At 38.7% G+C, this 16,663-nt stretch overlaps 3 protein-coding genes across 3 annotated transcripts in view; 1 reads left to right on the forward strand and 2 right to left on the reverse strand.

Annotated features, from left to right (window-relative positions):
- Window positions 1–914: 914 nt before the first annotated feature.
- On the reverse strand, window positions 915–9,005 carry LOC129350737 (lanosterol 14-alpha demethylase-like). The gene is made up of 10 exons (XM_055018215.1): window positions 8,700–9,005; window positions 8,514–8,612; window positions 7,116–7,292; window positions 6,890–7,016; window positions 5,203–5,377; window positions 3,928–4,047; window positions 3,547–3,742; window positions 2,813–2,908; window positions 1,876–2,044; window positions 915–1,798 (listed from the first exon to the last, which is right to left on the reverse strand). The coding sequence occupies exons 1-10, from the start codon at window positions 8,853–8,855 to the stop codon at window positions 1,620–1,622; spliced, it is 1,494 nt and encodes a 497-aa protein (XP_054874190.1). The 5' UTR covers window positions 8,856–9,005; the 3' UTR covers window positions 915–1,619.
- A 1,687-nt stretch (window positions 9,006–10,692) lies between these two features.
- krit1 (KRIT1 ankyrin repeat containing) overlaps window positions 10,693–16,663 on the reverse strand; it is a 28,515-nt gene continuing 22,544 nt past the window's right edge. Inside the window, exons 14-17 of the mRNA XM_055017863.1 lie at window positions 11,808–11,895; window positions 11,498–11,704; window positions 11,215–11,331; window positions 10,693–11,021 (exon numbers count right to left, since the gene is read on the reverse strand). Of these exons, the coding sequence (XP_054873838.1) occupies window positions 10,932–11,021; window positions 11,215–11,331; window positions 11,498–11,704; window positions 11,808–11,895 (502 nt within the window). The 3' untranslated portion in view covers window positions 10,693–10,931. The remainder of the gene's footprint in view (window positions 11,022–11,214; window positions 11,332–11,497; window positions 11,705–11,807; window positions 11,896–16,663) is intronic.
- Window positions 12,519–15,947, forward strand: LOC129350671 (A-kinase anchor protein 9-like). The gene is made up of 4 exons (XM_055017864.1): window positions 12,519–12,673; window positions 12,753–12,906; window positions 13,928–14,058; window positions 15,416–15,947. Exons 1-4 carry the CDS (start codon window positions 12,580–12,582, stop codon window positions 15,457–15,459), a joined length of 423 nt encoding a protein of 140 aa, XP_054873839.1. The 5' UTR covers window positions 12,519–12,579; the 3' UTR covers window positions 15,460–15,947.

A 16,663-nucleotide genomic window follows, 5' to 3' on the forward strand; every position in this document is an offset into this window, starting at 1 on the left:
TAATTAGTTGAAAACATGTAATGATATGTTATTTGTTAAAAATGTTGCAATGCTGGTGATTAGTACTAATGTGATAGGATTCATTTTAAAATGTGAAAGAGTTGATTTTTTTTCTTACATAACTGATAATTTGTACAAACATGGGACAGAGTTCATGAATTGTTCAAAAATGTTACAAAGGTAGTGGTTCGTACAAATGAAGCATGATTTGATGACAGTTAATGATTTCCTAAAAATGTTAGAAGTGATAATTTGCACAGAAATGTAACTGGTGTGATTTTGAACAAAATGCTGCAAATATGCTGATTCATACAAAACTGCCAAGAAAGATATTTACCAAAGTTTCAGAGATGGGATACCTCTGACTTTTAAATATTGGAACAGATTTCCATAAACATGTGTGTGTTTCCTACCGTCATTGTTGTGGAAATCGTCGTTAATAATTATTGTAAGGAATAACTAACATAAATGTGATCAGACAGTCTTTTTACTTATTATTTTCATTATTATTATTGTTGTTTAAAGATGATGGCGCAAGTTTGCTATTGAGGAAGTTTGTATCAAACAAGGTGCCGTTCGTACTACTCAGTACCCTTGAAGTTGCTCTCAGGTTCAAACAGGTTGGTGACCCCTGAAGATGACAATGCCAGGATTCATGCACTGGAAAAAATGCCCCTCTCAAAACAAGAAAAAAAAACTTATTTCAAGGAACTTTTACCTTGTTAACTGAGTAAAGGTGTTTTCAGCAAACTGAAAACAGCCGTGGGAGTATGTGGGACCTTTAATTACCCTTATAGCTGAAAAAGATTTATCAGAGCATCAGCTGACAAAATAAACGAGGACAAAGCTGAGATCCCGTCTCCCAGTGGGATCTTGTAGGTGGAACAATAAAGGCTCATTGTTTCTCTGCCATATACAGCTCATGTTAGTGATTCTGTTTATTCATTGTTTGTAATGCAGCTTTATTCGTGAGTGTTCGTGTTCCCTTTGCAGGTCCATTTGGTCGCTGTTCTGGAGCTTTTGACTGAACTGCATGATCTTCCAGTTAACATAGAACTGTTTCCTGAACTTTCAGCTCAACTTTAAAGCCTTTATACTCAAGTAGTCCTAACAAAGCTCAGAAAAAAAAATCAACATTTACAATTTAATTACAGCTGGTCAAAGAAGGAAGACCATGTGACTCAATCAGAAGCTCCAAACAGACCTGATGGTGAGATGAACGGTTTGTGCAACTGCTGTTTCCAAAGTCAAGAAAGGACTGTCATCTTCAGAATTAAAAAATGAAACTTTACTGGACAACTGTTGATGTAAAATAGTCCTCTTGTGATGAACGCAGATGCTTGATTCAGTCAAAGGCACTCAATTATGTCTCATTTTTCTAAAAATTCACATTGTGAATATGAGTATCAGTGTTCGAGTCGGAGTCACACATCGTGTTTGTTCACTCTGGAAACAAATATCTAAAACTAATGTATTCTACTGACATTCAGAGTGACAGCTGGACTCCACACTAAATAAAGGAAACATAAAAGCACAGGTTTGACATTTAAAAAGTGCATTCATCTAAATGTTCCTCAACACAAGTCCCATGAAGCTTTACTTCCTCCACTGCCTGCCCCTCACTGCTTCCTCCTCTTGTATCTGATGACGGGGTTGTGAGGGGTGTGGATCATCGTGGTGTAGTTGATCGTGGGGAAATATCCGTCCACCAGGTCGAAGTCGTACAAACGCAGCAAAGTGGACCAGATGGTTTTGATCTGGACGTAGGCGAAGTTTTCCCCGATGCAGCGATGACGGCCTAGAAAAGAGACGATGTTTTAATATAATCCGATTTAAGACTGACTGGTTAGCAGAGAGACAAACGAACGTTCTTACCGGCTCCAAAAGGCACATAAGCAAACTTCTCCCCGGCAGCAGGGTTATCGTTGAGGTAGCGGTCGGGGTTGAACTCCATCCTCTTCACCCAGGTGTCGTGCAGACGGTGGTTGACGGTCGGGGAGACGCAGACCTGGTGGCCCACAGGGATGGTGTATCCTGCAGCAGTCTGAGAAACCCAACCACAAAACACAGATGTTGGCACAAGTGTTCTGAATATAAAGTCATGGATAAAATGTTAGACCACCCTTGTTTTCTTTATTGTTCTGCTGTCACAGCAGCCCATTTGTTTTTGGGCTTGTGGTTCTCCATTTTGCGTTTGATGATTTTCCACAGGTTTTCAGTTGGATTTAGATCTGGTGATTGAGCAGCCAAGGCATGGTTCCAATGTCAAAGAGTAGCCCCAAACATGACCTGGTTCATTTGCCCTGTTCCACCCAAACTGAAACTACCCCAGATGGTCACTGATCCACCCTCATGTTTTACTGTAGGGGCAGACAGTCTGGTTTGTAGCTTCTCCAGGCTTCCTCCTAACCAGTAAGTTGGCTGGAGTGGGCATCTACTGAACATTGGATTCATTGGACCATTGGACATTGGACCATTCTAGGTCTTTGCATGTGCTGCTGATGACATGAAATGTCCTCTTATAAACCCTGGGAATACAATGAAGCTGAAGCATGTCAAATAGGACATACAGTATTATGGAATCAGCTGCATTTTTTGTCGTGTTCATTGTATTCTTCAGGAAATGTACCTTTAGTGGTACCAGACATTAAAATGAACAAGAAATTGAAGAAAACAATGGTGGTCTGATCATTTTTTCCATGACTGTACATCAAATTACAGAGAATAAACTTTAAGAATAAAGGTGAGTAACTTCTGGAATAAGGTTGAAGAAAATGTCTTGAGCAACGTCTGTTCAGCCAGGTGTTCCTACCTGAGGAGAGCGAGCCATCCTCATCATGGTCATGATGGGAGGACGGAGACGCAGCGTTTCCTTTAAACAGCGCTCCAACAAGCTGAGATCCTTCAGCTGAGGATGACAGCACAGTGTTAGAAAGCAATATACAAAAGTGTCCTTTCACACCAAATTTAGAAAACACTGTCAGTCTGTTTCAATCAATCTTTATTGGTCATTGCACACTTTCATATACAATGAAAATGAAAAAATCCTAAAACAATCTAAAGTGATTACATGTATATCAGTAAAACTTCTCATATTTTCTTTAAGAACATTCACATGAAAATCAACCAAAATCCAGCGAATTTCGCTGGATTTTGGTTGATTTTTATGTGAATGTTCTTAAGAAACATTTTTAACATTTCTTCTTTACCACCAAAAAATGTTCAAAGATTTCCCAAAAATGTTGAAAATGTGGACATCAGAAGTTTCACTATGAAAATATATTTTTTTCCACATTTTCAAACTTTAAAACAGGTCAATTTTGACCTACAGGACAACATGAGGGTTAAAACTAGATCTCCATGTGGGGATATCTACTTTTTGTCGCCTCGCTTTGTCCTCTAACATCTCTGGTAGGAGGGACTAAGATATTAAAGTTATGTAAAAGCTCACTGCACCATTTCATACTAATTTACTGAATAATAACAGGTGAAAAGTCTAAAATCATAACAATAAGTCAACCGTGCCATAAAATGACTGATTCCTACCTGATCAAAGTGGAGTGGAGGCAGATCTTCTCCACACACGGCCTTTTGTTCGGCGAAGCAGCGTTCCTGCAGAGCTTTGTCTCTGGCCAGGAAGAATCCCATCCAGGCGCTGGTGGTGGACGAGGTGTGCTGACCGGCCAGGAGGAGACCGATCAGCATCCCTGCGATCTCGTCGTCGTTCAGTGGCCGCCCGTCTCTGAGGAGCAGCAGGAAACACATTCTGTTTTCTAATATTTTCTCTGAACTCCAATTACACCATCAGCTAAAAACGTGCTGCAGCATTACTCAGCTCAGTTAAAGTTTCCTGAAGCTAAACACACTTTTTGCTGTTCCCGGACATTGTGTTGGTTCATATTTATGGAGATTTCCGAAGCTTCTTACTTGTAGGTGGCATCGATGAGCGTCTGCAGGATGTCATCCACTTTCTCTCCAGATCTCCTGCGTTTCTGAGTCACCTTGTAGAAAATGTTCTTGATCTCCATGTGAGCTTTGTCCCTCTTCCTAAAGACAAAAAAAAAAAGAGTACAATGTTTCCACTCAATATTAAGTAGTATTTATATTGTCCTATGTAGAAGTTGAGTCAGATACTAGCACATTTTTTGTACTTTGTCTGGAAGTGGATGTCATTTTCTTGTTCTCTTATGCTTCTTCATAAGTGTCTTGCCAAATGAAATTTAATGTCATCTTCATATTGTGGCAGATGCAGCACTAAATGTGTGCAAATGTGAGATGAACTGAGGGACTTTTGAAGTTCATAGGATAAATCTTGCATACATTTTTATTAAAAGATAAAAAAAAGGTTTTTATGTTCATTATTATCATGTCTTTACAAATTCCATAATTATTATGGAAACAATCACTTATTGATAAAAAAATGACTGGATATCACTAAAATGTCAAATAACTGTCCAAATTTAATAACAACCACCTTCTAATTAGCTAAACAATAATAAAATGAGCTTATTCAGAAATAGTTTTGATTGTGTTCTTGTTATTAAGTTGAGATAATCATGACAGATACTTGTTTTTTGGCAATATATCAAATTTTATATGTAAAATAACAAATTGCATCTGTGTCTGTGAAACCACTTTCCACTAAGTTGCCCATTACAAAAACACCTCTCTAGGAAGTGTGTTAATTCCAGATCACATGACCTGCTCCACATGATGTCATTTCCTCCTGAAGAAAAGACTGGCCAGACTCCAAGGCTTTCTGAGTTATTTAATATAAAGTACTGTGAGTCAAGTGTGGATTTATGGCATGTCAACAGGTTTACTACAGTATCTTTCTGAATAATTTTCAATTTCAGATTTACTCAATTGTATATATAATATTTAGAAGAATCTTTGTGTAAAAATGCTATGTGGTGTTTGGTTATAGGTGGCCATGTTGATTTTAGGCCTGAAAACAGCAAAAATTTCAACTATGATACCTGTCAACTATGCTGCAAAAAGTCCCACAATTATATATTGATCCAGATAAAAAAAAAAAAAAACATCTTCTTGGTATATAATGTTCTTTGCAATTTTGCCCTGTGTTTCTAATTTATTCTTGTTATGCCTTTATACTTTTACTTCTTTGGAGCTGCTGTAACAGTGAACTTTCCCCACTGTGGGATCAGTAAAGTTTATCTTCTATCAGAGCTCTAGAGCTACCTGAAGCTGGGCAGAGGCAGCCAGCCGGGCAGCAGCCAGGCAGCGTGGCTGAAGCCTCCGTCCAGGTCGGCGTAGAGCTGCGCCACTCGTTCATCCAGCATGCTGCGAATCTCCTTCCCATGGAGGCAGCTGCTGGCTGTCAGGATGATCAGCTCAGACAGAGCCTCAAACAGGTCTGACGGAGGACAAAGAGCATTTAGTAAGAACCAAACAGACACACAGCCTGCATGCATTTTCAAAAATCTTATTTGTTCTGTACGTTGAAAACTTTGCATAAAACATGTTATGATCCCAGTTCTTCTCCCTCCTTCTTCCTGTTTCTGTCTCTCCCTTTTCTCACTCTCTCCTGCATGTCTCCCTCACTCTTCCATGTCATCTCTCTCTCCTGGTCTTGTCTCTCTGGCTCCCTCTGTCTGCATCTGTTGGTCTCTGTGTCGTTCTACCTGTCTCACTCTCACTCACCTGCCTGCACTCCTGATTACAGCTATGAGAGTGATCAGCCCGTTTAGCTCACCTGTCTGCAATCACACCTCCACTATACAAACCCAGCTCAGGCACTCACTAGACCTCCGTATCCTGCATCATCTCCCGACCACCACAGCTTCATGGACGTAACTCTGCCCCTGTACTCCTGCCGGTTCCTGTTTGGTTCCCCCACCTGGACTCACTTTCCCCCTTTTTGGATTTCCACCTGCCTCGTTCTGCCTCAGCCAGCTCCCGGATTCCCTGAACCTGCTTTCCTGCCACTTCCGTCTAGTTTTTTCCTGTTGTGAGTATTCAGTTTTGTTGGATTGGTTTTAGTTTATTCATTAGTGGTTGTCTTGGTTTTCCCCTCTGTCATTAGTTTAGTTTTTGTGGTCTTGTCTGTTTTCTCAATTATACTAGTTTTGTCAGATTTCAGCCCGGTGTTCTATAAGTGTAGACCATTCAAACCTGTGCAGTATCAATATTTTTGTACATTTACAAGATTCTGTACATTACCTGTACATTATACTTCTGTATATTTCTAGTTAATTTGTATTTTTCTACTGACATCCCAACATTTTTCCACTATTTGCTTTGCTGCAGTAACACTGCAAAAAACAAGAATCAGAAGAAGAGCAGCAGCCCAGCAACTCAAATCCTGAAAGCTCCAACAACATTGATGACAAAACTAGAGATGAGCTACTCTTAAAAATAAAAAATTAGGTCAAAATATTTAAATACAAATTCTGACTTACATGACATGCTTTTATGGAAAATACATGACTCCTAAAAAATGACATAACACAATGTTTAAATTAAGAACTTTGAGTTTTTATCACTTTTGACTAAAAACTATGAGGTAAAATTAAGGTACTGAGTCAAAATTACTAAAAGTTTGACTTCCTGTTTAATGATCTTAACTTGAAAGCTCAAAAACAATGAAGCAAAAAGAAAAAGTACATTTGATCTTTTTGTCTGAATCGATAACTTGGGATTAACTTAAAATCTAGTATCTCATAATTTGGACGGCAAATGAGTGGTTTAGATTTTTAAAGTCACTCTTAAGGCAGAAATGGGCCTCTGCACATTAAATGTGAGGCTGCACAACGGATTGTAAATTAATAGACTGCAACAGCCACTCTACAAAACTTTAAAAACTAAAAGTGACTCCTTCATTTTCTAATATTCACGTTTTAATCGTGTGATCAGTGAAACGTCTTACTTCTCTCTCCGCTGTCTCCCCATCTCTGAAAATACTCGAGGGTCTCAGCCTCGATGATCTTTACATGCTCCTTAAAATGGGCGATGTTCAATCCAGTCTTCAACATCTTCTTTTGTTCCAGGAAGATCTGCAGCGGATTAAAATTCAATGTACAATGTATTACAGCTGCTTTCTGTAGATGCTTTCCTTTTAATGCAGCCCGTTTGTTGATAAATGTGACACTCACAGGGTTCGGCACGTCGTAGGCGACTCCTTTTCCAAACACCGGAGTGGTCAGTCTGGAGTAGACGTCCTCTGCGTTCAGCTCTTCGTTCTTGCTGTTGAACATCAGGGTGGCAGCTTCACTGCCCAGCAGGTAGGTGAAAGTTTTGCCCACCATGGTGAAGCTGAACACTGGTCCGTACTGAAGGCGCAGCAGAGTCAGAGTTTAATACATCTAAGGAGCGGCATTTATTCCTTACAGTTTTGTTTAAAAAAATAAATAAATAAATAAAAAATATTCCTTAAATGTGAACATTTTCAGAATTGTACTTTTTGCACTTAAAAAAAAAGGGAAAACTTGGAGTTGTGGTTATTTATCAGTTATTATGCTAACTTTACTGGTCCAGTCCACTTGAGATCAAATTGGGCTGAATGTGGCCTCTGAACTGAAATGAGTTTGACACCCCTGGTCTATATACTCAACCTTCATGTCGTCCTGTGGGTCAAAACTGACCCGTTTGAAAATGTGGGGAAAAAATATATTTTCACTGTGAAACTTCTGATGTCCACATTTTCAACATTTTTGGGAAATCTTTGAACATTTTTTGGTGGGAAAAAAAAATGTTAAAAATGTTTCTTAAGAACATTCACAAAAAAATCTACCAAAATCCAGCAAATTTCGCTGGATTTTGGTAGATTTTTATTTGAATGTTCTTAACAGAATATTAGAAGTTTTACTGATGTAAATGTAATCACTTTAGATATTTTTAGGATTTTTTTTGGAAGATTTTTACTCATTTTCTGAAAATATCTACAAGAATTTTCTTGCCAAATTTGGGGGATTTTTTTTTTTTTTTTTAAATAAAACTTGTAAGGAAAACTTTTAAGGAATTGTTGGAGTTTTCTTCTTGAAGGTTTTGCAAATTTTCAGAAATTTGGGGAATTTTTTGGATTTTTTTCAGACAAGGAAACTATTTTTTGGTGCCAGTAAATGAGGACAACAGGAGGGTTAAGTTAGAATTTTATAGCGTTAGAAATCCAAAGATGTTTAGTTTGATATACAAGACTGAGAAAAATAGCAAATAATATTTGAGAACGAGGATCCGGTAATATTTTGCACATCATTAAACAACTTCAACATCAAATTTGATTTGCATATGGGGGAATCTTTATAATTTGAACAGTACTTTAGAATAATTCTTGTGTATTTTTGTTTTTCTATCGACATCCCTACATTTTTTGCATTAATCCTTTTTTGGCTGCTGCACTCATTTATGTTGTAATATTCACATTTTTATCACAAAACGGCAAATATTCATATTTGAGAGCCAGGACCTAGTAGTATTGTTAAGTCTCTGCTATAAAGAGACAATAAAATGATTCTGATGTTCAAACAAATGCAGGATGATTTTCAAATACTTACTTTATCATAGGCATTTTCAAGAAATTCAATGGGGCTCTTCCCAAATGCAATAGCATGTCCAAGGAAGGGGATGCTGGAGGGAATGTAAGGAGGATATTTCTGTGGGGGGGAAAAAAGAAACTTGAAAACAATACGAATAATGATGGATTTAAACAGAAACTGCATATTGGTGTTGATTAAACCCACCTCGTCCTTGTCAGGTGTCTGTCTGAGCAGCAGTTTGGAGATATAAGCCAGAGTTAGTGTGATGACTGAAGCTGCCAGCACCACTGAGGTCAGGTTGTCGTTCATCCTCCCCACCGTGTCCCCCAGCAGCTTACTGCCTATTTGATAAAACTGCATTTTAGCCCCCAAAAAACAACCTCTCAGATGCAAAAGTAAAGCGCAGCCGTTCAGCGTCCAGTGGCTGTGAAGTTCATGCTAGCTGACCGTCGGTAATATTTCCCCAACATCTCTACCTGCCAACTCTGGTCCTGCCCCCGCCTGACCAACGCTGGCTTATGATTGGTTGCCGGCCGCGTGTCAGTCAAAGAAGGGCCGCTGTGATTGGCTGCCGGTACCTGAACCCATGTCTTGCTATATGATGTCACCGCAGCAGGACGAACATGGCCACCGGTGAAATATCGATTTAACAACTTCTGTTAAGATTTTTACTCTCCGAAATTGTTTTATTTGAACTCACACTTTTCCTTTCAGTTTAAACTGCGCGACCAGTGTGGTTTTGAATTATTTTCACCGCCCCAAAGAGGTAACGAAATACTCCTGAGCACCAAGACATTATTAGTTTATTGTAAATTATTCAGTTTAAGTTAATCGATAATGACGCAGCTGCTATAAACTCCCATTAATTAGCAGCAGAGATGCTAATTTTTACAATGATATATTTAATTGTTGCATCAAGAATTTACTTTCAGCAAAAGCATAAAATGTAAGTTTAAAATCGAGAAAATAAAAAAAATGTATGGACTAAGTGAAGTTATATAGAGAAGGCTACATTATTTGGGGTATAAATTTATCTTCACCTCATCAATAATCTTTTAAACCTCAGTATGTTCCATATTATACACTGAACACAAAGTATATGCACAGTATTTTCTATATAACACTGCTGCAAAGCCACTAATATTTCTAAAGCGTCTTTTTTTTGTTGTTTTTGACCTATTTAATGCCACTAAGGGTGCTTTCACACCTACGTCTTTTAGTCCGCTTAAAGCGGACTGGAGTCCGCAACACCTGCAAGTACGGTTCGTTTGGGCTGATGTGAAAGCATACCAGATTTTTTTGGTTCGCACTAACGAACCGCACCGAGACCACCTTCGGGAGGTGGTCTCGGTCCGCTTCTATGTGAACTCCAGTTCGGTTCGCTCCTGGTGAGAACACAAACCTGTCTCCATTCGGACCACTTGACGGCGCAGCAGACTTTTTGGTCTACGGGAGCTTCCGTAGCAACCTGCACAGGGAATTTTACGCCAATCAGCGTATACCTACGTCATCGTGAACGCCTTGTTTTGTAAACAGCGCCGCCAAACGACTGGGGGGAGATATAACATTAATTGGAGTAGGTTCACCTGCGAAAACACTGGTGTGAATGCGAACCGAACCAGTTGAAAATAGCAACATTGTAACAACTTTTGGGTCCAAACGAACCACTTTAGCGGACTAACAGGTGTGAAAGCACCCTAAGACTCAAATTTTTGTTTCTAGCATTGGCCAGTTTGCTATATTGTTGCAAAGATTAATAATTAATTGAAATATTATCAAAATCGCCATATTAACATGTCCAGCATCCAATCATGTCCAGTCAACATCCATCATATTCTCCAAATGTGAAGGAACATGCATGTTTCATACAGACTGCAGCAAAAATCACACTGTTATTTTAACAACTCATAAAGTATTGTTCCTCTAAAGTTGTCACACACATTGCAGTCACAGTATCAGTCAAAATATTTACACTATTGGAGTTTTTTGCATATTGTTTGCATCCTCTGTGTCACTTAGTTTTAAAGCAGTATATAAAGTAATTTCTGTATTGGCATAGCAATTATCCCCATCATCCCTCAGTGTTACACTATTTGCCTCAACAGGTCATGTTAGAATTTTCCCTCTGCTAAATGAATCAGTCCAAAATAAAACTTTGAATCATATTGTTTATAAAAGACCATGTGGTTCAAACACATTTACTGCGCAATCCGTTTATTAAAACAAACATTAAATAATTAACATATTTACATGCAGCCAAAATGTGTGACTCGTCAAAATACACAATGTAAAGTCGTGAAAGATATCACTAAGGCTGTTAAACAAAAATGAGGCATTCGTGGAGAGTCCAACTCTCCGTCCAGAGTTATTGCAGTTGACTAATGGTCAGTCCGAAGAGTCTGGGATCTTTGGCAGCTGTGGTTTCTTCGACAGTTTTTAGCCATATGCATATTTGTCTGTTGTGCCTTTGTCATTTGGAGTCATCTGTCCACTCAGTTTCATTAAAAGCTTCACAATAAGGCCGGCCTGTAAAGGAATAATAAATACAAGAGACTATGAATGCGCCGATATTCAGTTTAACGTGGCAGCGTCTTGAAATTGAGCATTTGTAAATCAACTCCTGGTTCATTTGTGACCAGATTTGATCATTTCACTTTACATATAAATCCTAAAACACAAAAAAAATGTTTGTAAATTCAAACCTCTTAAATTCATTCACCTGTTTTGTGTGCACAATGAAGTTCATTTTGTTATCACCACTGTGTATTTGGAAGTACTGATCGGCATGTCCAAGCTGCCACATGAATGTGCCATACTCTAAACTGATGAGAAGAACCTGCAAGACAGACATTTGATACGTTATCATATGAAGCATCCACTAAAAAGAACCCATGTGTTCAATTAACGCACAAAATTAGACCTGTAGCTTCGTAATTTCACATCAAATGGGAAACATTTGGCATCTGGCACAAGTTTAAATGAAGAGCAAGAGGGCAGCATACCTTGGTCTCCATGTTCATGAGGTGCAGCCCCTTTGTGTTGACCCCGACGTAGACACGGATGACTTTGTGGTTACTAGCACTGGCCTTGGTGTAGACCTGGCCGGTGAAGAAAGCTGCTCCGTAGGTCGGGATGTCCCAGCAGTTTTGCAGGAAGAGTCGCTGCAGGTGATGCATCTCTTTACTCACCCCTTCACTGGTGCTCAGGGCCTGTTGGGGAGAAAAGGAAGGACAGACCAGGCTTGAGTCACCTCAGGGAGCAATGGGATTGTATATAAAAAATTTAAAAAAGGTGTAATAAACACAAGTTTACTTTGTATTCATGAAGAATCCTGTTGGTCCAGTGGTACGCTTTGCTTTTCACCTTAGAGATCGGCACTATTGATTTTAGGTTTTCCTCACTGTGAATTAAACATTTTCATTCAACAGAAGCAGGATTCAAACATTTCTGTAGTGCAGTAACATTTAGCAGGAATGGCTTTTCAATATCATTTGCACAATTCCCGAATTTCAAGTATGCGTGACATACCAGAATGTATAGAATCAGTAATATTTAAACATGAATATGGTATGTCTACTGTTACATAAGCTGCTGTAACAATGTAAATTTCCCCTGGAGTGGGGAGAAATAAAGAACTTTATCTTTATCTTATCTTATGAAAGTAGACAGCTGAAAGTCAGAATTAACGTGTTGTGCAGATTAATCCATCATCATGATTAATCTGATTAAAAGTTTTAACGCAATTAACCCATCTGCAGTGCAGAATGACTCAAAATCTCTGAAACGTCTCTGGCGACAGTTTGGGCAGATTGTCCAAGTATTTTCATAAATAGAATAAAGGTTTTGCAAATTTGAAGGTGGGTGTTAGGCTTTATTAAGGGTTTATCCAAAGTGTCTCTCTCACCTTTACATCTTTAAAATGTTTAAAAGTTCAAGTTTCCTTTAATTTTTCAGAAGCGAACTTCAGTCTAGTTTGGTTCAACGTGTTCTTTGTGTTGTGTTGAAATGTAACACAACAGTGTGCTGTGACAGAGAAAACAGAAAAAACAGAGTTTATAAAACTGGTTGTTTTTGTTCTTCCAGAATGCGTTTCCTTGTGAAGCGATGGCACAAAGCGACAGGGATGAGCTCCACAACCTCCTGCAGCATCAACAAGAACGGAACAGGACAGACTTTAGGTAACCAAAGCTCTTCTTGCCTTTTGGCTTTTTCCTGTTTCCAGTTTGAGATGATTCTCATTCTCTTCATCTCTTTAAGGTTCAGAGGTGAGGGACTCGCTGTATCTTCATCCAGGCAATGTGGAGATGTACAGAGAAAGAGGGAGTGCAGGAGGAGGAGGAGGAATCTCCAGCAGCAGAGGAAGAAGTGGACGTGAATCCCCGCGATCGGCCGCCTCCTCCATACATCCCAGGTACAACCTTCAGCAGGGATGCTATCAGACTGACTCACTACATGCAGGAGGCGTTTATAAACCTGTTATTGGTCGCTCATGTCAGCCGTCTCTCTCTGTCCGTCCTCTTTCTACATGTTACTGTTTTCAAAATCCAGCAGCAACAGGCCACGCTGACATTTAGATGACATTTAAATCACAGTGTTCTCCTCCTGACAGGCAAATGTTCCACCGTCACTATTTTAAGGGAACACCAAAGCCTCATCTGCCCACGACAACCGTGACTGGATTACAGAAATACAAACGAGCCACAGTGTTTTTCTGCTACAGCAGACCGTTTTGTTCTCCAGAATAGGCTGAGCAAGACTAGGATGCTACTAACAATTAAGTTTATAATTTCAAATTTGATTATTGTGGGCTAGCCAATAAAATTTCCCTTGGAAGACATTTTTTCTTCCCACGTTGCCTGTTTCTGTACTTCCAGCTATCTGGTAAAAAATTCAAATACTGAAAATAATAGGAATGAAATTGCTAACAGTGTCTGTTCAAGTTAAAGTCAGAGTGTGGTGGTAATAATCATGAAATTGAAAAAAATACACAAATCTTTTTATTTGAGAAGCCAGACTGTGTTGAATAGAATTTCACAGATTATAGATTCATTGAAACACCTTTCTTTCAATCAGTTAATCTGCCATTTCATTACCTAGGAGCACTAATATACACATTATTATTTTTTTTTTTTATTTTAAATGTGCTTTATAAGTAAATTTGAATGTGGCTTTGACAGTCACTACTGTCATAAGCTCTATATCATGTGCAGATATTTTTTAACACACAAACTCATTGGCATGTTAACTAAAATATTTATAACATCCTGATCATATCTAGTGGTTTTGCATTTCCATAATTCATTGCTTATGTTGGCTTTAATGTATTGAAAGAAAACTAAACAGTGTAAATTTTACTTGTGTTTAGATCAGTTTCTTTAATGCTCCGTCATGTTGTCATTTAGAAGCGTTTCTTGTGTGTGTTTGTTGTGCAGGTATCATCTGGCCGGAGACCACGGACCTCTCACCTGTTCCCACCTGCAGAGCTACGATCCCGACCGGGCGCTCACCGACTACATCTCCAGACTGGAGGCTCTGCAGAGGAGGCTGGGCAGCGTCACATCAGGTAGCACACACTTCAGCTGGTTTACAATACAGAGACAAGGTTACAGCTAGCTGTGCTGCTCCATTACCTCTGGAGAAAGACAGTATGTGGATGTATATACAGTCATGGAAAAAATGATGAGGCCACCCTTGTTTTCTTCAATTTCTTCTTCATTCTAATGCCTGGTACCACTAAAGGTATATTACCTGAAGAATACAATGAACACAACAAAAAATCAGCTGATTCCATAATACTTTATGTCCTATTTGACATGCTTCAGCTTCATTGTATTCCCAGGGTATATAAGAGGACATTTCATGTCATTAGCAGCACATGCAAAGGTCTAGAGTGGTTTCCTGCTGACATTCAAGCCTTAACACAACTCACAAGTTGTCAGCTCTCACATAATGTCTAAAACCAAATAATTATGTGAAGCCACAAAGGCAGACATCTTGTCACTGCTGGAAATTGGCATGAGTGAGAGACAGGTAGCCAAAAAATTGAAGATCTCCAAGACACCAAGAAAAAACAAGTCCAACATGGTTCTACCAAACTTCTAGCTGGTCACAGCAGGAAACGTCTTTCTACCCACCAGATGACGTCACTTATCCATTCCTGAGTCAGGAATCGTCATCAGACCTCCAGAGACCTTAAAAATGAGTGGACACTGTAGAGAAATGTGATGAAGAAAATTATTGGAAAATGTCTTGAAATCAGCTCTTAAATTAAACTCTTATGAGCTGTTTTAATTGTTATCATTATTTGTCCAAACAAATGTACCTTTAGTTGTACCAGGCATTAAAATGAACAAGAAATTGAAGAAAACAAGGGTGGTCTAATAATTTTTTCCATGACTGTATGCAATTACTACTGAGATTTCTGACTCAGACTAGAAGATAAAACTCACTTTGACAAAGCAGCTTTAAAGATGTGTTGCAACTGAAATCTGCAGACACAGTGAGACAAAATGTGGTACAATTAACACCTAAATGTGATTTTGGTGTGAAAGAAGGCATGATATGGAGGCAAAATATCCCAGTATCTCAAAATCAGCCAGAGCTGGCTACAGGAGATTCTACTTCAAGCTTTTCCAGCTGTGAAAGTTTAATTTTCTGCCTTAAAAAAAAAGACCCAACTAGTATTGAATACTGTTTTGTAGAACATGTCAGTGTATCAGAAATGTTTCATCTTGACGCTGTCCAGCGACGTAATAAACACATCTGCACTTGAACACATCATCTCTTCTACACACACAGCCACACAGATTGGTTGTTCAGTAACAGCATGTGCACAAGTCTAATCAATCCCAGTGCTTGTTGTAACTTTAACTCAGCAGCGTTCTGTCAGATTTACCAAACAGTTTTTCTTCTCCCTGCAGGTGCTTCTTCGTATGCTCAATTGCACTTTGGCTTGAGAAGATAAATGCTGACAAGTTAAACTTTGGCTTGAAGAAACTCAGTTGCCTTTTCTTGTGCTGAGCGCTCTGCTGTTTTCTATCATACTGGTGTGGACTGTATCTTCCCATGTGGACCAAAACACATTTTTTTATTAGTGTACGACATTGTATCAGGCTTTTTGTCGCCAGCACTTGAAAAACAGCTATGTTTGTAATTTAATCTGCCTCTTTGTTGTGGATGATCTACAATCATGTATATTTGTCTGATGCTAATTTAAGACTTTGTGATTAATTTATATGTTTGTGTTGTATGGGTGGAGCGTTCTGTAGAGAATGTTTGGGTTTACTGTTAAGGAGGCTGCTACTGGATATCCTACACTACACTGTGTTTTGTTTAGGCTGGACAGACTACAGAGGACATTTGTAGAGAACGTATTTTTGTAAAGCGTAGGAGCTTTGAATTTTCTGGGTATTTTGTCAAAAACTGAAATAAAGAGGACTACATTATATGAAAGACGTGTATTTTTCATTGGCTGTAGTTTATTTTTTTGTTATTTTACAGTTCATTTTCTTTGAAACATCGCCATTAACAGAAAACAGGAAAAAAAATACCTGAAAACAAACCAAATGACAAAATAAAATGTTGATGATGGGATGTTTTTCAAGTTACTTTTCTTTACTTATGGTTATTGTCTGGCAATAACCATAAGGGGAAAAAATCAAAAGATGGTATTCAGTGTTAAAAAAGCAACTTTGTGCAAAAAATTCCATGTAAAATGCATCTTGGAAGAGCATTTCCTATTTCAGTGACAGAAATATTGCACAAATATTGGCCAAACTGTCAAAAATGAATACAGTTTCAGGAGGTTTTCCCCTGAATATACTGAATGAGCAGGTATTTCCATCAATGGAGGTTTTCTTCCCTGATGACATGGACATGTTCCAAGATGACCAGGTGTAGCCAACACTGTGCCCGCGGGCGCCCGGTTGCCCGCAGGGACCATGTGACTTGCCCCCCCACCCCCTTCTAAAAATAACACTAGTCACCATGAAATACCTTATAAAAATTATAGTTGCTGTTCTTTTTAAATCAAAAATACCTACATTAATGTAGATTTTAAATTACAATATTTATTATAATTGTTTTAAAAAACAAAAATGTCTTCGGTGTAAATGAACTTTGACCTTGTCCGAGTCAAAGTTCACTGCGCATGTCAAATCACCACGTCA

Source organism: Amphiprion ocellaris, chromosome 15 (genome assembly GCF_022539595.1).
Source record: "Amphiprion ocellaris isolate individual 3 ecotype Okinawa chromosome 15, ASM2253959v1, whole genome shotgun sequence".
Taxonomy (NCBI): domain Eukaryota; kingdom Metazoa; phylum Chordata; class Actinopteri; family Pomacentridae; genus Amphiprion; species Amphiprion ocellaris.